The 26,668-nt window shown below is 40.7% G+C and overlaps 1 protein-coding gene across 1 annotated transcript in view; it reads right to left on the bottom strand.

The window, feature by feature from the left end:
- ELOVL4 (ELOVL fatty acid elongase 4) overlaps positions 1-26,668 on the bottom strand; it is a 185,482-nt gene that overhangs the window by 41,355 nt on the left and 117,459 nt on the right. Inside the window, exons 4-5 of the mRNA XM_069235625.1 lie at positions 25,863-26,034; positions 1,507-1,634 (exon numbers count right to left, since the gene is read on the bottom strand). Coding sequence (XP_069091726.1) covers positions 1,507-1,634; positions 25,863-26,034 — 300 coding nt within the window. The remainder of the gene's footprint in view (positions 1-1,506; positions 1,635-25,862; positions 26,035-26,668) is intronic.

The raw sequence follows: 26,668 nt of genomic DNA, 5'->3' as shown, positions 1-26,668 counted from the left end.
TCGGAATGTTCATATCCAATTATCCATCTTTCTGTAAGGAAGACATTCTAGTAGTTAAGATATTTTGTTCACCAGATAAACTATGTTTCTATCATTGTCTTGACATCTCTATGGTTCAAGCTAAGCTGCGAAGCAGCGTTAAAAAAGTGATTGGTCCAAGGACTGATGATTTAAAGCAAAATGCATTTTTCAGATTAGTCTAATTTTCTAGATACAAAATTGAGTAATTTCCCAACAAGGCAGACCATGGGTCTCCGTCAGAGGGCACAATAAATCAGCTCAAGGAAATTATCGACCTCCCTCTCGAAAGTCCGTGCTCTCATTTTTTTCTTGTTCGGTTGAACGAATAAGTAGTAATGTACCAGGGAAACCATCCTGTAGTTAAATGCCTTGTTGTTTGTGGGAAAAAGGCTGACGTCACCTCTTTGTCAAACAAACGTCTTATATCAAAGCTGAGCCGGTGGAGTATATTCTTGTGTCAGTGGGAATTCTCACATTCTAATAGCAGTCATTCCCTCAGCAGGGCTCAAATACGAATAAAAGCCGGTCGTTCCCCTAGGTTATTACGATTTGAGGACAGGGTCAGCACTTCAGAATTCCCAGCCTTTCTAAAGGCATAATATAAGTTGTGGGTTGGGCTTAAATAGCTTTCTTAAAAACAGTGCTGTTTTAGAAAAACGTTTCTTAAAAAAAGTTCATTCTGAATTAGGGGGTTTGCCAGGATTTACTCCTGTGTAAAACGTTTGGCATGGCTTTCTTGATCATAAAATTGTCTTCTGTGGTTTTTAGACTGCGCCAATAGGGCCCAGAATAACTTGGGGGTTTAGCAGCACAGAGGCGTGTTGCTTTATAGTAGAACAAAATCCTTTTTTTAGGGTATCCACTAACATGGCCCCATCTTTCATCACCGGTTTAAAACATGTCCCTGAAACAAAGGGATGTAGGTTTGTAGATGCCTACATACAGGGCCATAATCCCGGCAGTGTCTAAGTGGGGACCAGAGAAAAATAAAAACGCTAAGTATCTAAGAATTCATCCCATCTAGTCCCACTCTCTCATTCATCTTCAGCAGTGAAAGTTTGATAAACAAGTGACAGGTGTTATATTAGAAAAAATACAACTTCCTGATTCTGGATTATTGTACTGTGGGCTACTCAATGTCCAAAAACGAGAGCAGAACATCAATTTCAAATGAGATCCAAATTCTGGAGTTACGTTTGCATGCATATTTTTTGTTACTGCTAGCTATGAGACTCCTATTATATTACTGTGGCTTAGGCCTTCACTCTGCACATCTCTTAAACATAAAGTAAAGCATTAGAAATATAGCTGATAGCACAGAAGAGCAATTATAATTTTACTTTGCTACGTCCAGACAAGTACCATGTAAGAAAAAAAACACGATCCAGCTTTCAACTTACATTCAATTAGAGACCATTAACATTTACATTCAAATTTGCTGAGTGGAAAAAGATTTAAAACGCTCAAGATGCCTGCCACACTTACCAATTGTAAGATGGTTAGGTATCTCTTCCACCACAGGTATTTCTGTAGATGAGGCCCACAGGCAGTTAATCCATAGTACAGGTACATCACAACGTGGATCAAAGAATTTATCTGGGATCCAAAAAACGCTGCCAGAAAACATGTGTTTGTAAATGACATGTTGTATTAAAATCATAAGCAGAAATTCAAAATTCAAAATTTGTGTTGAGTACCCATAAGATAAAACGTGTGCTTGCTGGAAATTTGTGATAGCCTAAAGATGCATGACGATGTAAACTTTGAATCCTTTATATTTACTTATTTTGCAAAGCATACTGCTAGGGGGTGTAAAGGAAGAATTTCTGGAAATTCTATGCAACCAGATACTTGGTCCCTAAATCAATAAAAAGATAAACAATCGAATAATTAAATTCAGGTAATTGAACAAGTGAAACAAAGAATGTGGAAGCATGTTTAGCGCACCCGGGTATTGTGGTCTCCTCTTGGAGCATTGCCCATACAAATATGTGCTTTTAATCTTAAGGTCATTCATGTAATGCAGATAACAATTAATACGTTGCTTAAGTACTTTTACGTTATGTAAATAATAGTTAAGTATAACCTTCAGGAAATCTGTATGACATCACAACTTTAATTGTGATTGTGTGGTATTATTTTAGAACACAATACTTCTCCCCATCATTAAATAAATTGGACATGACTGCAACAATCCTAAACAAAAACAAATTCCACAGGCTCTGGCGATGTCTGTTTGTAAGATTTGTTCAGCAAAATTAATTTTAAAGCCAAAATTGACCATGTCCTATGATTCCCTCATTTAAAGATTTGAGCTTGGATATAAATGAAATTGATAGCTGGTACATACTAAGATATTTCATCATCTGTGGTTTTTAGCATGTTTGTTCATTTACTGCTGTAATCATATTTCACCATCAACTTACCTTTGTACTTTGTCTTGGAAGACAAAACCTGAACGCACCTTGTATTCATGTGGAACCCATCAATGGAAGCTCCTTGCTCTTTTGTGTCTAAGGTAATTACAATTCAGGTTTGTCAGAGAGGTCCACCTAAGCAGACCATAGCTCCTCACAAAGAGAGACAATATGTAGATATGCTTGGCAGTAGTCTATTTCTTCCTGGACCAATCTGCCAATCACAGACCACAATCATGCTGCAGGTTTCTTGTTCTGTCCATAAAGTGCAAGCTTTGCTCCCAAATGACTACAGAATGCTTATTTTTATACCTATTTGTCTACCAAATACAAACATTGGCCACCCACCACCTTCTCAACACTACATTTGACAACAATCCTTTATGAGGTACATACATTTTAAATTAACAGTTTTATAAACATGAACATATTTGATTACATTTTAGGTTCATGCAAAACGTTAGTAGGCATGCATGAAATGGTCTTCTTTAGTCCAAATAGATAAATAAATACGAGTATCCCATTCAAAACCAACCCCCTTATGATGCTTGATGCACCCAGGGCTTTGATTTATGCATCAAAATCTACTCTTAGTTGCCATAATCAATTCCTACTGTACCATTTCTTGTGAAACCCAGTTACCAGTAAATAAAAAATGGATTTAACACCCATTTATAGCTGGACTTAAACTATGTAGTCTCTATTAATGTACCAGTATTCACATAGGCGATCTCATAATGATATTATTACATATACATATCAACATAGTAAGGTGTCTCTAGGTGCTTGAGTCTTGTGATATTACTCCTCTCAGTGGTACTCATGTTCATTATGGGAAAGATAATATACACACTTATGTTCCGATACCCAAGAGATCAGTGCTGGTAATGTATTTGCAAACAGTTATTTAATGTTTGTTTACTTTATATTGGCATACAAATACATGAAAAGGAATTTAAAAAAAATAATGAATAGGCAAAAAAGAGAACTGGTTCCCTTCTTTGTTGATGTCTGAAAGCGGAACTAGAATTGTTTATCTAATTAGGAATTCCGTATAGCGCTACACATTATCTATGCCAATTCAGAATGTTTGATAGAAAGGAGGCATAACAATGCAAAGTTCAGAGTCCAAGAGAGTTTGAGTCCAATTGGATGCACTGGGTGAACCAAGAGAAGACATTCTTCAACATGTTCATGAATAGGTTGGACTAAGTTGAAAGAATGTTTCTTGAACTGAAGGTAACTTAGTGTAGAAGGGACACAAAAGTTGATGCTGATCCATAACATCAGACACTGGTCCCCAACGACCTTCCACCATACTTTAATTTAAGGAAGTATAAAGGTGAGAGGACACCCCTGGTGTGTTCCCCTGGAAATGATAATTTGATGGGAAAGAACAATGTTGCTCTCAATAAAGGTTGTAGGGGAGCTGTACAGCAAAATAATCATTCACACAAAGTACTCTTTTAACCCTGCCCTTTGCAGCAGTCTGAAAAAATAATAAAATTCAATGCGATCAAATGCCTTTTCTGCATCAAGTGAGATTGCCACATTATGTTCCTGATCTTTGCTCGCTTGCCATAGGAGATAAGAGAGTAGTCACATATTATTAGAAGACAACATCCAAGGGATGACTCCAATCTGAGACTTCTGTATCGAGGGAGGGATGTACAGTCAAAGTCTAGTGGCGAAGTCTTTGGCCAATATTTTCATGCCCATGTTGATTAGGAAGATAGGTCTAGAGCTATCACAGTGAAGTTGATCCTTCTCTGGTTTTGGAAGGAGAAAAATTGTAGCTGGGCGGGGTGGCATTTCTCTCATGTCCTTGTACATCATGCTTAAAAGTGGGGCTACTATCTTTGTGCTAATTTTAAAGTAATAAATGGGAAAGTCATTGTTACTAGGGGTTTTCCCTGAAGTCATGTTCTTGAGCATCAGGTTATTCCTCCATAAGGCGGGAAAGTGGTAAGGTTTCAAATAATCTATGTTCACCCACAGTTTAAGCCTTGTCCATTGTCAAAGAATATAATATTGTGTAAAAGGAGGCAAATTTGTCTGTTATCTGAGCCGGGTTATTTGTCAAGACCATGGTTGTTTTGATGGCCACTACAGAGCACTGAATGTCTAATTGTTTCAGTTGCTGGGCCAACCATCGACTTGCCTTTTTGCCAAACTCAATTTTTGGTTTATTACATCCAAGGGCTCCTTCTGCTAAGGATCTATTGAGAGAGAGTGTGGTGGTATTTTTCAGAAAGGCAAGGACTCATCTTTCCGTGTGTTGTTTGGTTACTAGGGATTTTTGTTAAGGGAATAGCCACTTAATTGATTAACTGACCCGCATAGAAGCCTCGCAGGCTGCGCATAAGTCTCCTGGGAGTGAAAAGTACCCCCATTGAGCTCCAAGTATTGCTGTAGATGGTGCTGCAATGTAGCTCTTGGCTCTATACATTTTCAGACTAGCATTCTCGCCTGGTGGTGGGTGAAGGATTCTCAATTCTAGCACCATCTGGAGGAGGGACTGCTCCAATACATCATGGGGTATAATCTCACAGGTTGAAAGGTTGAGAGTCTGGGATCCAGACATAAAAAAAACATGTATTCTGGAATCAGAGGTGTGTGGATGAGAGTAAAAAGTGTAGTCCCGGTCTTGAGGAGAGAGAAGATGGCAGGAATCCACAGTGAGTGTTCAGTCAGCAAATCAAGAAGGGCCATCTGGTCCCTATTGCGGTTCAGTTCTAGGGGCCTGTTTTGGACGAGAATGGGGTCAAGTGTGATGTTCCATTCAACTCCCAGCAGAACTATAGAATGGTCAGATTCAGTAAGCACACAGTGAAGTCTAGAGAAATAAATTGAGTTTAGAACTATTAGGGGCAGATATGCTGCCACCAGGTATGTAGGAGGATTGAATATCCAGTTTTTCATACAGGTAGCCAGCAATTTATGCAAAAGTATGGCAGTGTCACCCTTCTTAGAGTGTGAACCAGCTGCAAAAAAACAAACAAACAAAAAAACAGTCCCCACCCGATCTCATCAAAACTTAGAGGATTCAGTATCTGAGAGATGGGTCTCTTGTAGGACAGCAAAGTCAGGATTGTGAGTCGTCATGTGGTATGGTTTGATATAGTTGTTGAGCCCTTGAACGTTAATGGAAAGCACATCTGGGTCCTTGGAGGCATGATGCGGGTAGGGCATGCAGGTCTAAGGGGACTGACCACAGCAACCCATCAGCAAGGTGGCAGAATGCTGCAGATCGAGTCTTAACAGGAAATCAACTAGTTTGTGGGCCAAAACGCGTTGTGCAGGAACCAACAAAAAGAACTTAAGTTCGGGCTTATGCTACCCTGACCCGCATAGAAGATGCCATGAATTATGGGTGAAAGCCAAGAGTATGTCTGCAACTATGATGTTACCACTAACTGTATTTCAAAGTAGATCTGGATTTGTCTCGGGCTTTGGTCAGTGGCATGGCGAGAGTGTGAGCAACTTTCGTCATCATTATCACAGTGCTCCGAACAGTGCACTATGTTGTGGATTCTCTCATGGGGTTGAGGAAGTGTGAGCAGATATTGAGACAGTATCCATAGGTTGATCATTAATAATGTCCATGAAGTTTACCAATGCCAGGGGAGGGTCTGTGTATTCTCTGGTAACATAGTTCACTGTCATGATCCTGATCGGTGGGTCCATGAAGGCATAGCATATACCCTTGTGTTTCAGTGCTAGTTTCAATCCCAAAAATGTTTTCCTGACGGTTTTCTCTGCCCAGTAATTAGCTGCCATCAAGATCCTATGATCTTTGTACTAGTACAGACAGTGTTGTTGTTAGAGCTATAGGGTATCATGAACCTATGTCGAAGAAGGCAGGCTATTATTTGGCAAGGTGCAACCATATATGGGTCTTGGTATGTTTTCACTCTGTGTGCCCTTTGAAGCTTCAGTGGAGGGTCAGGTGTGATTTGTAGAAGGAAGGACAACTAGATTAGTAAGAAGCTTTTGTGATCAGTGCTGCCTTCTTTTTCCCGATCCCCAAAAATTCAGATGTTGCCTCGGTGGCTGCTGTCTCCTAAAGCAAAGAGGCTGTTTTGTAGGTGCTAAACTTCTGAACCCCAATCTGGGGAATTGTCTATTCTCTGTTCCAGGTCTGTAAGTCTTCCCTCCATCCTTGTCAGCCATGTTTTGAAAATATTCATATCTGTATGCAAATGTTTAAGTTCAACAGTATTAACTGAAAAGGGGATGGAGGGGTCACAGGATGCATTTTTCTAAGGATGAGGAACATGTTTCTCCTGTCATGATGCTCTTGCATCTGTAGTACTGAGGCGGGAGAGTGATGGGACAAGATGCTTATGATTTTTCCTTTGCTGGGATTTGAGCTGCGATAACACATTACTGCATGTCAAATGGTTAGGGATGGCTGTGATGTTTATGTTTTTTTATTTTCATTGCTATTTATAGCTGTAAACAATAAAAGATGCCTTTAAAAAACAGTATTTGCTAAAGAAGCTTTCTTCATGAAAAGAGACATCTTGATATCCCACAGTTCCTATAATATCATATCCAGGGAAGATGGATCCATGGATGCCTTGTGGGTGCAGGGGTACTGCAACTGGTTCCCAGCTACTGCCTCTGAGAATAGGACTGGTCATAGTATTTTAGTACCTTTTTAGGCATGCCCTGTTGGACTGGATGTGTAGTGTCATAAATCAGATCACCCCTGACCCATAACTAGTAGAGGCAAATAAAGGCTGTAAATTTCCCTTATGCCACTGTTGGAAAGGTCTGTAAAACTGTGAAATGGGGAAGTAAGAAGGTCTAAGGCACTGTAGTAGGTGGAGTTGTCCCAACACAGGCAAGATGGTGGCACTCAACTACCTATAGACATCACCAAGGGCAGTCAAGCCCAATCCAAAATGGTCACCATAAATGGGAACCGCCATCAGGGCTCACCGATATTAAAAGCAGCCAGCGCAAGGTGCCGGATGTTGCTGTGGGTCCTCAGGGACAGTGTAGCGTAAGGAACAAATGAGGCACACCATAAGTCAGTGAGAGTTCAAGGAGCTAAAAAAGGCTGCCATGTCCCGAGGGATAGAAGGAGAGCACAAGACCGAGACTTACAGGTAAGCAAAGAGCACTGGCAGCACCAGCACCCACTCCAGCATGCGCCGCTGGTTTGAAGTGCCCCTGGGCCGGCAGGAAGGTGCCAGCGGTGCAGCCAAGGTACCACCTGTCAGGCCTGTAGTGTGGTCCACCGGGTTGTGTCTCACAGTAGGTCTGGCAGTTGGATGGCAGCAGCAGAGTCAGGCAGCAGGAGCGAGACAGCTGGTCAGAGAGATCAAGAGGGGGGATGACTCAGTGGAAGCCAGGGTAAATACCGCTATTCAACAGGATAGGGATCGGGATTAGCAGAGCTAAAATAGAAGCTGCAATGCTAGGGCTCGTCTTCACCAACCCCATCTTTCCTTTATTCTAAAGTGGACATTGTTAAGGCCCTGAAAAATATGAATTTAGTGGGCTCCGGTTGCAGTGATGTAACACAAAGTGATAAGGGGCCCTTCCAAATGTGATGAGGGGTTCCTGAGTCTCTCATATTTCACAGATATTCATTGGCCTTGGGCTGGAAGGGCCCCCTGAAGGGTCAACCCTTGTGCCCCCCCCCCCCACCACCACCTGCACACCCTCCACCACGCAGCAGGGGCCTGCATTATGTTCCTGTGTGGTTTAGAAGACGCAAGCAAATTCACTCATGCTATCTGCAATATCCCTATCAATTCCTGATGCCTGCTCAAAAGGAAGGTGTGGTTGATCAGGTTATATGAAACAGAGATGTCAACAAATATTACATCAGTTTACTGCCATCGATCATGAGAGAGGATGAGAGTTTTAATGTCTGCTAAGGCTGATTCTGTGCCTTAGGAGGGTATACATTTAGACTGGTGATCATTCAATAAGGATTTTTCTTCATATACTCTTGCAGGTTACAGGTAACTTCCAGATCTTTACTTTGGGTTTGGAGCTTTTGATATTGGTGGGCAATTGGGCATCACAAGAGGATGTGCTGTTAGTTTCTTGCAGATGCAGGTGAGGATTGCATGTTGTAAACAGTCACAAATAAAGTAGGAAAATGGCTCTGTATGGCTTCTGCCCTTTGCTTCTTAAGCGAAGCAAAATGTGCATTGTAGTTCTGTACTGCAATTTACCCAAACGTGTGAACGTGTCACACATTTGTGCCAGGAGAGAGCACGCCAAGACTTCTTCACTTTGAAGTGTACTTCCAAACTGTCAAAACATGGCTTGAACGTTTAGGGAAGATTTTGAAAAAAATACATGGATCATTTCCATGAACAAAACATTTAGCCTCTAAGCAAAATAACATCTCAACTCAAAAGAAGCAACACATTCAGGCAACATTTTACCATGATTTTGGAATAAACCCAAGAAAGATAAAAACAGCAAAACTGGGAATAAAAGGGATAAACTGATAACAAAATTGGAGATGCAAAATTAATAGCGCTAAAAGCACTATATTAAAAGAAGCCAAAGAGCAGGCAAGCCAGTTTATGAAACACATTAAAGAAATAGCAATGCCCAAACGAAATAATGGAAGAGTAATAGAGAGAAGGTGTATGGGGGTTACTGGGAGGATCCCCCTTAAAATAAAAGGAAAAACAAATCAAGCTTTTTATATTACGATTTTTTCAATACCTATATTTCATGGTTTAGTACTTACAATGATGCTAAAGACATTCAGAATAATAAACAGTATGTACATTTATTAGAAGGTCATGGCTTACTTGAATGTTCATCACAAAAATACTAGATGCAAAATAACATTTGCAAGAGACAGACGTTCTCAGAATCAAACAACGAAGGCGCTGCACACGTGAATATTAAAAGGGCTAAACACAGCTCATTAGTGAGCAGGCACGTCTTAATAGCACAGTAGAACAACTATATCGCAGAGCACGAAAAAAATTGGACTCGAGAGACTATCGCTGCTCTCCTTTGCGTTCCTGCGTGAAATAGCAGGAACTCAAAGGAGAGCAGCCCCCACACACCCACCTCCAATAATAGCCTTCAGCCGATCACTTTATGCCTTTATACCATGAAACCGAGCTGAAGCAGAGTTAACATGATGGTGTGATGCCAGGTTCTGTATTTCCACATGACCTGTGGCAACTATGGTGATACATGTTCTATATCATCTTTTAGAACACAGCCAAGAATTCAGTTTTATAGACGTACCTGGCACTAAGAACTTAGTCAATGTGCCAATCCAAGCCAGAAAACCAGTTGGACTGTAACCACCACACAATCCACTGAGGAATATCTAAGTGAGATGCATTTCAGGTATCAATCAATCCTTTGAGAAGTTATAGGGACATTCTCTTTCATTGAGGGATCATTGAGAAAACAATGGTTATATTTTGAATCCCACCTTCATTTGTCTATTCACTAAGCTAATCTTAGCACAGGAGGGAAAGACTAATTTGAGTTTCAGAGATGATTCACACCTACATACCTGTTTCAACAATAAGGGCCAGATTACAACCTTGACGGATGGGATACTCTGTCACAAACGTGAGGGATATCCTGTCCGGCGTATTACAAGTTCCATTATATCCTATCGAACTTGTAAAATAGTGGGAGGGCTATCCATCTCGATTGTGATGGAGTATTCCATCTGCCAAGGTCGTAATCAGGCCCCAAGTCTTTATGTTCATTCTAATAAAATACTATTATCATTTTGTACTGGCAGCTGGACTGATATGAGCAGCAAGTGAAGGCTGAAATCCTTTATGTTAGAATTCAGCCAAAGTAGGTGATTTAATTCTGCATGGCCTGTTTCATCTGCATCACTTGGCACCAAGTGCATCTCTTAACCTTCATACCCAGTGCTCAGTTTGAATCACAAAATGTAGCCTTTGTGACATTTTTAAAGATGAACAATTAACAGTAAGTGGCCTGATGCACTTTTACTTATTTCATTCTGCAGAACTATTCTTCAACTAGACATGTAGTTAAAAGCGTTCCATGAAACTTTGTTCAAAACTCAATAATAATTATTTGGAACACAACAGTGAACTCAGATTAAATACTGTGAATAAAATCAAGCAGGCTGGATTATCACGAGAAAAACTGAGATAAACCAAATGTTCATTCCAGGTTAATCAGATGTATTCACTATTAAATTATTATCATGTGTAAACTGAAATGGGGCTAGTTATCAGAGAAAAAATATAATAATTATAACAATGCTTGGACAAATTAAGACCCCTTTGTTTTCCACAAATGGAATTTAAAGATGGCAAGTGCCGGAAGAATGATCACCGCCAAGACCGACAAAGCAAATTGTGTTCGCTTTAACCCCTGAGAGTTTGCGAAGATAAAGGAGAAAATTGCTCTCAAGTGGAAAGATTAAGAAAATTACACGAGGTGGATTGTTATATTGTTAGCAATGCACCATTGAGTTAAACCCAATTGAAAAATAAATCCATTGTTTAAGCATACAATATAGCACAACCAATGCTATGTCAAAAACAGCTTTATCGATACAAAACATAGCATAAAAAAATAATTCATAGACAAATAAATCAATCATATATTGAAAATAGATTAATAGTCTCAATATAGCTTGTCTTCCTCGAGGACATATTTCATTAAGTCTATGCTCATAACTGGAGCCAATTAGAAATGGGGAACACAAATGATTCTAATGGAAAATGGGCATTTATCCCATGGTAAATACCACAATAGTAGGATTTACCATACTTAAACATTTGGGGGGGTGGGGCTTCCTATAGGTGTTGATGCGTTTCAGTCAATAAAGGATTCCAAAGGCCTCATTAGGACATTTTCAAGGACCCAAAATCACAAAGGTCTGACATCTAGCTTTTGATATAAATGGAGATGGTAGGCCCATTATAGAGTCCAGAGTTCAGTCATCCATCCTATTGGTATTATAATTCCAAAGGAGTACTGGGGCAAGGCCTGAGGAACCAAGGACCTATATCATGGAGTTATTTTAGCAGCGGATTTACCTAAAAGGATGTTTCAGCAAAATGGTGCTGAAGCAATTACCAGCAAACCAGAATCATGGCCACATGAGAAGAATGACCTTGCCAAGAGGCCTAACCCCTAGGAAGAATCTGGAGGTGTTAATGATTGACCACACGAGGAGAGCCAACATGGTTAACTTAGCTGGGGCACCTAACAGTCTCACAGTAAATACCAAATTGGTGACTGGAGGGGGAAACCCAGGGCCCCCACAGCCCCACTGGTTCCACTGCGTGTATCCAACAAGGGTGCACTAGGAGCCGGCATTGCTTCAACCCCACGGAAACAGTTTTCTTTTGCTCCTGCGGGGTGGGGGCAATCAAATCATTTACCCACCCAAATGCTTTGTTTTCCCACCAGGTGGGATCAGCTTTCTGCTCCCTCCAGGTAGTAGAACTTTCAATTTTCCCTGCCTGCGCTTGTGGGCAGGGAAATAGAATTTCTCCTGTTGTGTTTTTTGTTTTTAGGACTCAGTCTTGAGCCCTAAGATGGCTGCCACCCCTTATTGGTTGAGGTTGTGGCAGCCAATTAGCTCTCAGGTTGAGATCTGTCGGCTCTGTGGATCCTCCGCAGCATGATATTTACAATTTTTTAACCTTAATTTTTCCAAAACTACTGAACGGATTTACTCCAAATCACAAAAAAGCACTCTTTCCAGACCAAACAAGCTTTTTGCCAAATTTGGTGTAAATACTGTTGGAAAGTGGGTTATTGGTAAGGGCGGGTAAGTACCTACACTTAGGAACAGGCCACTAACCCCCACTAGGTTCAGTTAGGTCTCAATAAATTAACCCCAGCTCAACCTTTGGTAGCTTGGCAACGAGCAACAAGCCTTTAACTTAGGAGACAAAGTGTGTAAAGCATTCAAGTATCACAAAACAGTAATTAAATAAAACACATGAAACAGTTTACAAATTAAAAGCCAATTTTTAAAAATAGGAAATATTTGTTATCTTTAATTTGACACCAAAATGAACAAAAGTGGATATGGGGAACCGGAGATATGAATTTTTAAAGAATTAGTGTTTTCTAGCACATAGAAACAAAAAGTGCCAATCTGGTCATCAGGTCGCACCTCGACCTGAGCAAAGTCAAAGTTTAAGGCCAACCACAACAGAGTCCTGCTCGGCTACAGCAAGTGGGAGGCCTCAGTCAAAGGTTTACCTTCGGACTTAATTGTTTTCTTGAAGATTTTCTTTAGCAGGACAAAGTCGCCTGTCTGATCAGACCTCCCTGGAGCCCTCTTCGGATATATGTAGCAGGAGATCTCAGTGAAGATTTCTACGTTTGGACTTAGATGATTTTTCGAGACAAAAATCCTCATCCGGGCCAAGCCTGAATCTTGATCCGATGTCTCTGGAGCACTCTGCTGCGCGGGAAGTTCCTATCAACTTTCTACATTCGGACTTAGTCACTTTTTTGGAGCTCTTCTTCAGGGGATGAACCTGAAAGTCAGGCCAGGTTGCGGTTGAGTCAAGCAAGCTAGACTCATTGCAGCCGGTCTGTCCCTTTATGGAGCTTTTTCTAAAAAGTTCACCAATCTTCTCCAAACTTCTGGATCTTCTTCCAGAAGGTATGTGAAGGTCCTTTAGGAGTCCACAGCTCACCCCAAGGTTCCAGAAGGTCTGAGTTGCTCCTTGAGGGTGCGGACTCCCAGAATGCACCTGGCTCAGACTCCATAATGGCCACTGGACAGTGGTCAGCTGGTCAGTTTCTTCAGGATTTGATGCAGGGGACTCTAGCTAGCTATTTTTCACCTGTAGCAAACAGGGAGTCCCTTCTTGAACCAGCTGTAGCCCAGCAAAGTCCTTCTTGTGGTGAAGCCCAAGTGTGCAGCTGGTGCAGTCCTTCGGAGTGCAGTGTTCAGGTGCAGGTCAGGGGTCCAACAGGGCAGTCCTTCTTCTGATGTTCTTCCTTGTAGGGATCCGAGGTGTGGGTGCGACTCTGCCATATTTATCCTTGCTCCTTGGTGGAAAGCAGAGCAGGTCCTTGGTTTCCAATCACAGGCAGGCTCCTTCCCCCTTTGATGACCACTTCCTGAGAAGTGTGGCAAAAATCAATCCCAGGGAGCAACATTCCTCAAAAATCCAGCATGACTGAAAGTGATTTTTGGAGGTTAGATCTAAAAATCCTCTCCTCTACTAATCGAATCAAGGGGGCACCTAATTGTCTAGGGTTGCAGAATGTAAGGGAGGTTTGGCCACTCGCCCCCCCCTTCCTGCTTCACCATATGCTGAGGCAGATCACCTCCCCAAGGCACATCCTTTGTGATCAGCCCAGGCCACTTCACACCTCAAGGCAGCCTGGTCAGGCTTCCAGAGGCTGGCCAATCAGGGAAGGGCGCAATAGAGCTGAAGTTGGCAACGTTTCAGGTAGAGTTTAAAACTCTTTAGCTGGACTAAGTATATTAAATCCAACAACTGTATTTTGTGGGGTTTATTAGAAAAATTAATTTGATACCAAACTCAAGGTATCTGGCACCTAAGGGGCCTTTGTTAATTAAAATAAAGTCTCCACATTTTAGCCTGTTGAGGCCGTTCAGTACAGTGAGGGAAAAAATAAATTTGGCTATTTTACCTCACCAGGGCTTATATAACAATTTTTACAAGGTCCCTGCTTATAGTTACATGGCACCCAACCCTAAGGGCACATAGGGCACACCTTCGGTGTGACTTATATGTAAAATTAAGATAGTTTAAGACTTTGGAAGTACTTTTAATTCCAAAGTTGAATCTGCATATAACTTAAGTTTAAAAGCAGCCAGCAAAGCAGGCCTGCCTTTAAAATAACACTGGGCACATCAGCAGTGCACCTATGGGTGCACTATCTATGCTGGTATCTCTAAACCTACATGCCCTACCAAATAGTAGGGACTTATAGGTAGGTTGAAACTGCCAATTATAATTAGCCTAATTTGCATATCCACTTACACCGAGCACTGGCCCTGGGACTAGTAAGCAGTACCCAGGGCACAGCCAAGAGTCAGTAACCACCAGCATCTGTCAAGAAGTTTGAGGGTGACCAGGGTAAAACGGAGGACTTTCTTACAAATCCATGCAGCCATTTGGGCTGTAGATGTGTCTAAAGTTGCTATACAAAAATGAATAGGAAAAATGAGTTATGGGGATTCCCACCCCCTCTTTTTCTCCACCCACAATTGATAGATCACCCTGGAACCTTCCATCTGCAAACTAGTCAAAAAGTCACATTTCTGGAAAGTTTTCTGGAGATGTGTCAAACGGCACCAAAATTATAAGCAACTAAAAAAAGGCATTTAGCCCATCTCTGCTCCCCGCATATTCCCCCCCACCTAGGGGCTGGGGTATACCCTCATTAAAGAGAAGCATATTGACTTACAAATAAAGGGGATGGTTGGAGGTTTATTCCCCATTAAAAGAAGCAGTAGGGTTATAAGTACACACTCTAAATTGAACATAATACGCATATTAATAAAAATAGGTTTATTTATTATAAACATACCTGCAAAAGTACTCCTGACCTCCCGTATCCACTCCTGATGTAATGGCCAAAATATAATGACTTTTAATTGACATACCTGTGATGTAATGGCCTACAGCCATGTCTCTACCTCTCTCTCTGCATCACTACCTCTTTAGAAACCTCAACTTTTTCTCTAACTCAATTAGATTTCTCTAAACCTGATCTCTTGTTCTATTTTTCACATTGCCTTCTCTACCTTTCAATTCGCCACACTATGATAAGTTATTTACTATTCTATATCACGTCTCATTTTGCCCCTTTCTTTCTACCTTGCATCTCTTTATACTTCTCTCACTTTTCTCCTCTCTGCCTTGCAAGTTTTATGACAGAACCCTGTTGGTTCCAAACAGACTCCGTAGAAGTATGGTATGGTTGTTAAATTGGAATGCAATGAAAGCTTTGTTTAGAATGTTGAGTTTGCAGCTACACGCTGAAGAATAAAGACATATAATATTCAACTCTGTGCGTGTGGTATAGGAATTGGCTGGGGAGGATGCACATGCCTGTCTACCTCTACCTCGCTCTGCCTTACCCCACTCTCTAGCTTGTCTCTTTCTATCTTTACTCTCTCGACCTCAGTATTGGGTGGATCCCCTAACTCTATATATCCCGATCGCTAGCTCTCTTGTCCCCACTCTAAAAACTTAACTGTACAGCAGACAACAGAAGACACACCTAATAGTATTGGATTTGTAAACACCCTCCGTGCCTCCTGTGTTTCATGACAGGAAGCAAAAGCCAAAGCCAATCAAGAGTGGTGAAATGATGAGTACCACCCAGAACGGGTTTTACAGTGAGACAAATAGTAATGGCATGATTAACTCTGAAAGACAAGTGCACATTGAGCATTGAGCCCCTGATCAACAGACAGCCAACTGAAGCTACTTGTTATGAGCCAAATGGCACTAATGCTATAAAGCAACTAAAACATTTTATCAATATGAGATCATCCAACTAGTAAGAGATGTTCAATCTCAGATGAGGAATTTAAGTACTTACAGGTCAGGAACCCCCGGTTCCAATGTATTAACATACTACCAAAGGTACATAAAAGTGCACAATTCTCATCAGATAGACCAATAATATCTGGTATTTGATCTCCCACTGAATGCCTATCAGTGTATATGGACAAACATCACGTGAAGATGTATGTAACCTTACATCATACATTCAGTATGGTAAGGACATTTCTACTAAATTTAACATCACATGGTCACAGTACATGGTGGTTTTACACTTGTAGTGAGTAGTTTAACAACCAGCATTTGGAAGGAATCTGGGCATTTGCAGTGGAATGTTTTCTTAACACTAGCATGGCTGATTGTTAGAAACATAACAAAATGACCATGGAGATGACAGATGTATTCTTTTCAAGAATTACTTTCTACATGAGGGACATTGGCTCCATCATCTGCAAGGGACACCAATGGGCTTCAGGTTTACTCCCTCTTATGCCGGACCCTTTATGGGCTGATATGAGAAGGAGCATGCCTGGGGCCACAAGCCTCCCCTGGACTGAACACATCTTGCTCTGGGGTGGTACGTTGATGATGATATACTATTGTGGACAGGTTCTGAGGAACAGCTGAACAAATATTACAAGTTTCCTAAAAAAATTCATTAGACACAAACGTGACCATGTATTTCATCAAGGAAAGTACAGATTTTTTGGCTCTTCGGTTTTATGTACTTGATAGACGAGTACAAAGTACAATGTTCAGAAAAGTAACAGCATGTAATATTATTATAAATGCTGGAATGCCCACGCCAAGTCTGTTGTCAATAATATCCCTCACAGTGAAATGGTCAGAATCCGGCCAAATGCAGTGAACAGCAAACACTTGTTACAAATATACAGATTTCAAAGATTAGGTTTATTGTGAGAGGTTACAAAATAAAAACTTTGGAGTGGGCAGAAAATAGGATAAGTACAGTAATGAGAGCGAAGAGTCTGAAAAAAGAAACATTGGTAGAATAATCAGAAACTGACAACTGGCTTTCATTATAAAGTAAACAATGCATAGTGATAAGATCTATAAGATTTTTTTAAAACACTGGTTGCTACTTTTAGTTGTCCCTATGACTAGGAATTAGATGTCTGTTAATCCAAGAATCATATTTTGAAAGGGCAAAACTTTGAAAAATTTACTTTTCCTAGTTACACCACTCCCATACAGGATACAAAAGATTGGATACTGGCCAAGCCACTAGGTTTTTTCTATGTAATGGGTGCAATGTTGTAAACTTGGCAAAAATAACATTATAAGTTTTAACACCGAAAGCGAATATGTGATTTGAACAATTTAATAATTTCAATACCCAATTTGTAATATGTGTCACTGATGGATTGTGACTATAATACAATCTATGTCAGCAGTATGATTTGCACCTTAAAATTATGGATTCAAGAATATGCTAGAACTTTGATGAGTATGGAGTCTAACTGTCCCATGGCCTTTCATTATACGGAAAACAGTGCTAATTCCAGTTCCTGCTTTCATGGGATAGATTACATCCCAGTGAACAACGGAGGTGGAGCTAGGGAAATACTCCTAAGGCAAACTGAATTGAAATAGATATGCCAACAGAGATCGATAGAGAGAGGCCACAATACAGATAATTAACTTTATTATTTTCTAGGAACTAGTGGTTGTAGTACAACCAGTAGAATCATGGATTAACAACAACTCTTGGTTGTCTCCTTTTGAGTATCACTCAATGCTTATGATTAAATATTATTGTTATTTTTTTATTGATTAGGGCATGGGGCCACCTAAGTACTCATCTTTTGTTAAATGAACTAAGTTTGATATATTATTGATAATCAACACTCTGGTTGACGTACATTATATCTTGACACTGCTTATCCCATATCATTTAATTTTAATAGCTCTGTGAAATATGCATCACTTTGTTATTAACATAGTTATGAAAGTTTAGTGGTATCATATTTTGTAATCTATGTGATCTAACACTGTATGTGACTATTTGGGTGTGGCAGTGAACTTGGTATTTTTCATGACATGCAAATTATAGCCGCTTTGTGTCCTGTACGATACATTTTTAGTCACCAACGATGTTAAGGCCATGAGAATATTGGTTTACACTGCTCATATAAGGTTGTATAGTTTTGTGAATTTACATATTGTGTTGAACAGCTGTAGTCATTATACCCATATCATTTTGGGATCTTCAATTGAGGTGGTATATGTCTTGGAATACATTGTAACTGCCTTAGAAATATGTACGTTCATACCAGTTTAATAACGGCAATCGCATATGCCTTTGTATCTGCTTTCAAATTTCTCTGAAGAGGACATACATGTGAGGAATCCTTTTAAGTTCATCTTCTCGTTAACATTTCGATCTGAGTAGGGTTTCACATGGCCACGGCATTATTTGCTATTCATACTTATTTCTATGACTGAATGGATACTATGGTTAGATTAATATTTTAATGTTGCTTGCAGTTTAACATTTTCGTTTCCATCAGAAGTTAGAGCGCAGTGATATTCTAGATACTCACTCTGACCAGCAGCATAGGATTGTCATGGACCTTTGACCATGCCTATCAATGTCTTCTTGATGGTAACCAGATTTTAGTTAAAGATTATGATGTCACCCATTTTCGTATTGTGTGTTTCCGCCGGAGCGCCGTTCTCATCGAACTCTAGTGCCAGGATTTGTTACAAATCAAGATGCACTATTTAAGGTGGTCTGTAAATGGCGACAGCCTCTTTTATGCTGCTCGTTATGTATGCGTAGGACGTTGATTTGAGTATTAACTTGGTGCTTGAATTTAGAGTTGTGTTAGCCTCTTGAGGATTATGTTTTGTCATCTTGCACAATATTTTTATATTTTGTAGACATACCCTTTTGTAACAAAGTGAGGTGTAAGGCACACAGTCCAAAGATGTGGTCACTGTAGATATACCTTTAATTATATGCTACCATTGTGCCATCTAGGTTTGGATTATAAAAGTATCACACAAGAATTTTACATTCTATAGATATATGTTTTAAAACCAGGTGAGACAGAAGAGGTATCTAACCTACATGTAAGGTCTTTGCTTGAAGAACGGATAGTAATCATACACTGACATTGTGCCATCTAAGTGTGCACTTTAGAAAAATATATCAGAGATTATAGAGAAACCTGTATTTGTTTCATGATACTAATTACACTATGGTCTTCAGAATTTTTCAGTATGATCCTATTTTAAATATTTTGACTGTTATGTATATATATTTTATCAGTCAATTATTTAGTCACATTTGGGAGGCTGATATGATAGTATGTCAAGAGAAATAGGCAGTATTAATCAGTCTTTGTTGTGGTTACGTTTTTTCCATGTTTCTTCAGGTGCCCATACTGGCTTCACTTTCGGGACCATCAGGAAGGCTTTGGTTAACTCCGGTCTTTCTTTGCATTGCCTATAGAGTAGGTAAAAACAATTTATCATAACTCTGCATTATTTATGGTATGTATTTCCTTTTAAGAAATTGATCTTATTTCATCATTGATGGTTAATTGTAACAAGAATTTACGGGTCTATACCATGCATCATCTAAAAATGGTTGTTGTAAGCAATTTATACTTTGTATGAAAACGTCTGGTATGTAATACTAATATGACGCAATACCCTGTGATTCACGAATGACTTTGGAAGCCTAAAATTGCCCACTTACATTTTCTTGTTAATTAAGTTTTGATTGGCTCTTGTAACAATTAATTTTAGGATTGACCAATGAGCCCTTAAGATAGGTAATCCTATCTGAAAATCAGTTAGGAAAGAGCTATAGGATATGCTGTTAATATATTTCGACTGTGGTGAATTAATTGTATGGATAATGTTTTAACTTTACATTAAGTGACACATTATCTGAAATTATTCTCAAGATGTGTGTGGTCTCCACTTTCTGTCAGTCATTTAGGAGTTTACAATCGCTAATCCTAATATATTGAGAGAGGAGGAAAGTGTTAGGAATTCGATGTCTCTCTCTTTTGGACCTTGGAGAGAACTCACAAGATATACATCTTCCCATGTTACACGTGGTATATGACAGTGTCATTTGTGCACTTTTTTGTGTCCTTAAGAATTAGTGTAGCATTTTATATTGTAAGAATTAGTGTAGTATTTTACCTAATTCATGTAGGCATCTTGTTTTGATTAATGGTGAAATGATTGCCCCTTTGCTAATGATATAACTCACTGTGTGGGCAATCATAAGGTCAAAGCTAAACAATTTAAGTTTAGTCCTGTTTTTCTCTTTCGCGTTTTAGAGATTCTTCTAAATTTACACACGACCAACAGAACATTCTGTGTTCTACATTAACCAGACTTATGTATTTTTGTATTCTTAATACAGTCCATGTGTCAGTTTATATATTGATCTTTTGTTTGCGCCATTTGGTGGTGTTTTAATTTTGCTTACCTCTGTGATACTGATTTTAATTTCTAATATGTTTGTGGTATTTAATATTTGTGTCATTAGATGTATATATCAATATGTATCATTTTTACAGGAGTGAAGAAGTTCAATAAAATGAAATGCATTGGTTGTGACTGTTTTGCTTTTACACTTTGGAATTCAATAAAGATTAGAACTTTCACCATGGTGGCATGACTATACTTACAATTTTATGGGACACTTTGTTGAATGAGTCTTATTTGAGGGCAGCCTGATTTATTTATTTTATTATTTTACTTCTTTGGCACCAGCACCTTTAGGAGCTGGTGCTGTACAGAGTGTGCACCAATTAATGATATGAGTGGATTTGGAAGTGCTATATTTTTTACCTAGCTTCTATGTAAACTGTTTGGCATTTTCGAGTTCCCACTAGACTTATAATCAGAGTTTTCACTCATTCCTTTTCTTTTATTCAATTCCAGATTTGTATCCCTTCTCTTTATTCTGTTCATTGCAATATAGAACATTTACATTTGGCAATTTGTTTGCAGTTCAATCACACTACATAGAAAAACCAGAGAATCCCTTTCCTGGTGCAGGCCATTGCTGCAGCAGAAGAACATTAGTTACTTTTGCAAAGACGGCAGTGTAAAGAGATCCAGACCAGACTCTTCTCATCTTTCAAGTGTGTGCCTCCAAGGAAGTTACGACATGCAGCTATAGCTACTTGTTGGTGTGGATGACAAACTGCACATCCATGCGCCCAGCATCTTCTTCCTGCAACTAGTCTTACGGTTTGGTGGGGATATCTCCTCATTCTTGCTCTTTAATTCGATCAGATTTCTCCAGCCACTGCTCTCACCTAAGAACTGTGGCCATCTGCTGTCATCAGTCTGGGGACAATATATTGACCAGCCCTCATCAGTTCAAATGTGTCTGACCCATACCAGACTGAAAAAGCCTATATAAAGCATGAACAAAGGCGTAAAATATACCTCTCCCTGATCGGAAGGGGATCTTGAATTCGATGTAAATTAGTTTCCTGGCGCACTTTGCTGCTGTGACCAGAATGTGATAAGAAAAGTAAGACTGTCGTACAGTAATAATAACACAAAAAGATGATGGACGGAGTGCTGGAACATTTCAAACACTCACCCCCATTCACAGATCTGGGTTTAATCCATCGTTCTTTTGCTCACCATGCCACCTCAGTTTGGACCCAGCCATATTCAAATCAGTCTTGACCCTGCTCCCCATGGGAACAGTCCAGCCCGAACTCCCTGGCCAGGTCCTCCCTGGACCAGAAACAAACATCCTGGGACCGGTTTCAGGGTATCACCCTTCATCAGCCAGGCTAGTTTGAATCCAGTGGCACAGTAAGCAAGGGACCCACGTCTGGGCATACCCTTCCCACTTAGGGCAACTTAAGCAACACAAAAGGATGATGGACGGAGTCCTGAACAATGCAAACACTCACCCCCCAGTCACAGATCTGGGTTTAATCCATCATTCTTTTGCTCACCATGCCACCCCAGTTTGGACCCAGCCATATGCAAATCAGTCTTGACCCTGTTCCCAATGGGAACAGTCCAGCCTGAACTGCCAGGCCAGGTCCTCCCTGGACCGGAAACAAGCATCCTGGACTGGTTTCAGGGTATCACCCGTTATCAGCCAGGCCAGCTTGGATCTAGTGGCACAGTGAGCACGGACCCCACATCTGGGCATACCCTTCCCATTTAGGGCACCTTTATTAACACGAAAAGGATGATGGACGGAGTGCTGAATATATTTGAGGCAGCAGGTGTATTCAGTCCCCATTATGCTGGCAACCTTTGCAGAATTTCGAGCGGTCTTCGGCCTACGTGCCAATAGTAATAAATCCAAACTTTTCCCACTGGGCACTTGGGGAGGGACCCTGCAACACGAGCTCCTGACACTGGGGCTCACCTTGGAGACCACCAGTGTGAGATATCTAAGGAACGAATTACAAGGGAGGTAGGGACGTTTGAGTCTTTGAACACTGGTAGGGTCCTGTAAGGTCTTCAGCCTTCAGTAAAATTCTGGAACACTCTTCACTTATCTTTGATGAGTAAGGTAGCACTCGTGAAAATTATTTTGCCCCTTTACCTTTACGTTTTTCTTGCCATGCAGTTTCAGCATGCAGTTCGTTGGCTGGACAATAAGGAAAACTGGGAGAAATGATTCATACAAATTGCTCAAAATATGGCGATAGATCGTTTGCAGGCGGGAGGTTGCAACTCTCTACCTGACCTGTACCTGAATGACAGATTCATTACCCGGCCGGAGGCAATAGAAACTTTTAATCTGTGTCTCGGTCAATTGCTAAGATGGCTGCCACAGGTCGTGAGAAATGGCCTTCCCCCATTACAGGGGGTCCCCAAGGAGTCCCATATATTAGTAACTTTAAGCACCATGGCCAGGAGCATAGATTTATCTCGTATAGAGAGCACTCCAAGAGAATGTCCCACAGTGCACGCTGCCAATGCAGGGCAGATGGCAAGAGGCACTAGTGGAACAGATTACGGACAAAGAGTGGGAAAGCATGCATGCAGGGGTACCGTCAGGCTCTGCCAATTTGTTTGTTTAAATTAATTCACTATAGTCTCATCCTCCAAATATATCTTACCTCTGTCACGCTGTCCCTGGTGTTTAGATGAGGGAGTAGACTTTCACCACATGCTGTGAGGATGCCCTGAGCTTGACACATATTGGGGGACCATAGTCAACAGGTTGAACACAGCCAGGGAATGGGGCGGGGGGGTCCCTCAGGAACCAAGACAGTGCCTCTTGGGCCTGATACTAACATGTAAAAAGAAGGGCCCCAGTAGGAGGTTTCTTTTATTGGTGTTGATCCTTGCCAAACACAGAGTGGCTATTCATTGACTGCTCCCTACCCCTCTGGAAGTGCAAAAATGGGTGAGAAATATGACTGAGTGGGCAGAGGCTGAAGAGAGCCACACATGTAAATGCTGGAGGGATACTAGCTACAGACTTGGCTCCTTTCAGCGCGTTGGCTGATTTGGTTGGATACAACTCTGACCAATGCTTCCACAAGAGGGTATGTGGAGATGAGGGGTTTTTGACTGGTCGCAATTGCACATGTTGCTCAGGAGCCTATGTGACCGATACCCGAGTTAGGTTGGGGGGGGGGGTCCCCAGAAATATGTATTCCACTATTTCTTTCACTTTACACCTGCTTTCTACTCCATGAATGATCATATGCAACTGCTGTGGTAAAGCATATGGTGGGGGGGGGGGGTTGTTGTTGATGTATAATTATTGGTTTGTACCATTCTGTATTGAATGACAATTAAAATTATGTCAAACAAAAACTAGTATTTGCAACTTGTGTACATTAGGGTATAAATCACACACATCCAAAATGCCTCTGCCAGACTCATCCTGGACATTCCCTGCTGTGAACACATCTCCAATCACCTAAGAGACCTCCCACTGGCTTCCTATAAAAAAAAAGAATTAACTTCAAACTCCTCGTCCATGCATTCAAGGCCCTCCATAACCTAAGGCCCGCCTACCTCAACCACCGCATCACCGTCTACTCCCAAACCAGATCTCTTCACTTTGCTCTACAAGCATTAGCCACTGCACCCCGCATACAGAAGAGCTTGGCTGGTGGAAGATCCTTTGCCTACCTCGCAGCAAAGAGCTGAAACACACTGCCCTTGCACCTCAGGCAGTCCCTGTTGCCGCCTCAAATCAGGAAAGACCATAAAACCTGGTTCTTCAACTGAAGCTTAGAGGACAAACCCCTTCAGCGCCTTGAGTAGTAGTTCTCTATAATTCTGATTTGATATAAATCAAAGTCCTGTCTTCTCTCTATGAGCTTGCTTCTACTAACCTTCGCCAAGGTTTTTTTTTCTGTACCGTTGACTATGACTCACAGACCAATTATTTGTCTTTGTCAATTAACCCTTTCCGGCTCTAATAAGCATGGATGATATTTCTTAGACACTGACAGTCTCTGCCAAAGAGGATACATCCGAATAGACTGCCCCTTCGCACATCACATCAATGGGTGCTTCCTTCAGTGGGGCCGGTTCGACAGGGACCCTATAAAAGCTAGGCAAGACTGAGGGATAACTTATTAATAGGAAGGGTGTGTAGTACACCTATTCTGCACGCCCAGTAGGTGCTCCTCCATTGAAGCTTGAGCCCCTACTACTTCTAGGTTGGTGTGGCACAGACCTGTCAGCAACTCAGCATTCAGATCAAGAATTGTAAGTAAATAGGCATGTAAAGTGACTTCAACACCCTCAACCATGTGGTTGGTCCATACATGGTCCTGGGTTGGGGCAGGCCCCTAATACTGGTGGCATGTTAATTGTACGTCTAAGCAAATTAAGTTATGGAAGTCTCATCTGCCAAGCCACCCAATCAATCCATAGAGAAAGGAGGAGGGTTACTTCTCAAGGTCTAGCAACTTCCAGCTCATAACAACTTTCTTTCCACCATAGCAGCAGGGTCGGGCCCAAATGAGCAGCCACAAGGTCCTGGGGTGCTTGGAAGTAAACAAGCTAGAACACAGTGCTTAGACCCCAGTAATATACACATATTAACTCTGGAGGCAATATGGGTTGTGAAATGAGTGTCATACCCCTTGTGACTGTATGTGATGTGTGTATGACCCAAGGATGATTCCGGAAGTACTGCTAAACCCACATTCCTGAAAAAAATATTTTCTCACATTCCTTGTGCCAGGGCAATATGCATGTATCTGTGATGTCCTTTGACACACTGTACTGGTGTCTATGTTCATTGCTGTTAACCCCCACAGTTCATGAACTGCCAAAATGTGGATGGAGTCAGTTTGCTGAGGATACTGCACATGAAATCGTACCATACACCTAGAATAACTAATGTTCCCTGGAATAATTTCACCAAGTTTCCTACATAAATAAGTGACTTTCCAAGTTTGTCCATCTCTTCCCAGCCTACAAAAGTACATCATGGCTACTAGCTACTAATAAGACTTTTCCTACAATTTCCTATGACACCACACCTCTCAAATCTCGGCCACTGTAACCCTCTCCCAACCTTTCTTTCTGCCATTGTGATATAACTCCCCACAATAGACTGCTCCATTGTGTTGAAGCTAAATTTGAACTACATAAACACACGAGTGATAAAAATTTATACATGTAGATATTTTAATCTAATCTCTGTTAATCTAGTTCTATCACATAACTGGAGAAAATGCATTAGAGCCCAAGCTTATCACAATAAACTTACAAAAAATGAAACAGAAACAAAACAAATATACTACCAAACTACATGTAAGCTTGGGCTTTGGAGCAGAGTGCTATTGCTACAAAGCGCATCAATGCCTCATCATGGGTAGTATGTGCTATATACATTCAATTACAATTATGATATAGGTATGTGTATTAGATAATGAAAAATAAATAGGATACTTACATTGCCCACCAGCGACCCATTTTATTCCTATCCACCACAGAGTAAACATTGTACAGTGGTGATACACATGAAGGAAACTTATCTGGCTGAACTTTTTTCTCAGGATAAAAAACACTGTATCAAAGTATTCAACTCCTTTTGATACATAGTACCACCACAGAGCAGATGCAATCTGTAAAACAGCAAACAAGGGTTATCAGGGGCGGACCAAGAATACACAGATTTATGATACTAAATAATAAAAAAAATTAAAAAAAGTGTTGCACCAGAACCCATCCATGGTTCCATCCTGCCCTCAGAACAGAGCACACCACATTGGAATAAGACTACAAAATAATGCATGACTTGAAAGTGCATCAACTATTTGCCCCACAAATGACTTAAAGACATTGCTAACGTTACTGGAGCAACATGAAGCTTCTAATATGTCTTATGCCTGTCTTCAGTATTTAGAAGTAACACAAAGTCTGCACTTGTTTAAAACTTTGCAACCCTCAGTGACCACTACTAAAATCTGACTATCTATGAACAAGGCCAACTATATCTATTAAGGACTGAAACTTTGTGAACTGTACCACGGTGCTGACTTCTGTTAAACTGGTTTTACTTTCACACATTATGAGAATCGTTAACTTTGTGTTTATCCATACTTCTTTATCATCGCTCAGACAGAAAGTTAAACACCTACCAAGTGCACAGCAAGAACGTCATATTAGTTATTAAAGGTCTGCATGGTTGATAATTGTAACTGTCACCCATGTTACTTTGGTGCAAACTAACAAAAGTAACTTCAACACACATTAAAG

This window comes from Pleurodeles waltl, chromosome 5, assembly GCF_031143425.1.
Source record: "Pleurodeles waltl isolate 20211129_DDA chromosome 5, aPleWal1.hap1.20221129, whole genome shotgun sequence".
Lineage (NCBI taxonomy): Eukaryota > Metazoa > Chordata > Amphibia > Caudata > Salamandridae > Pleurodeles > Pleurodeles waltl.
Note: the sequence above shows the minus strand (reverse complement) of the source record. Positions and strands in the feature narration are given on the sequence as shown.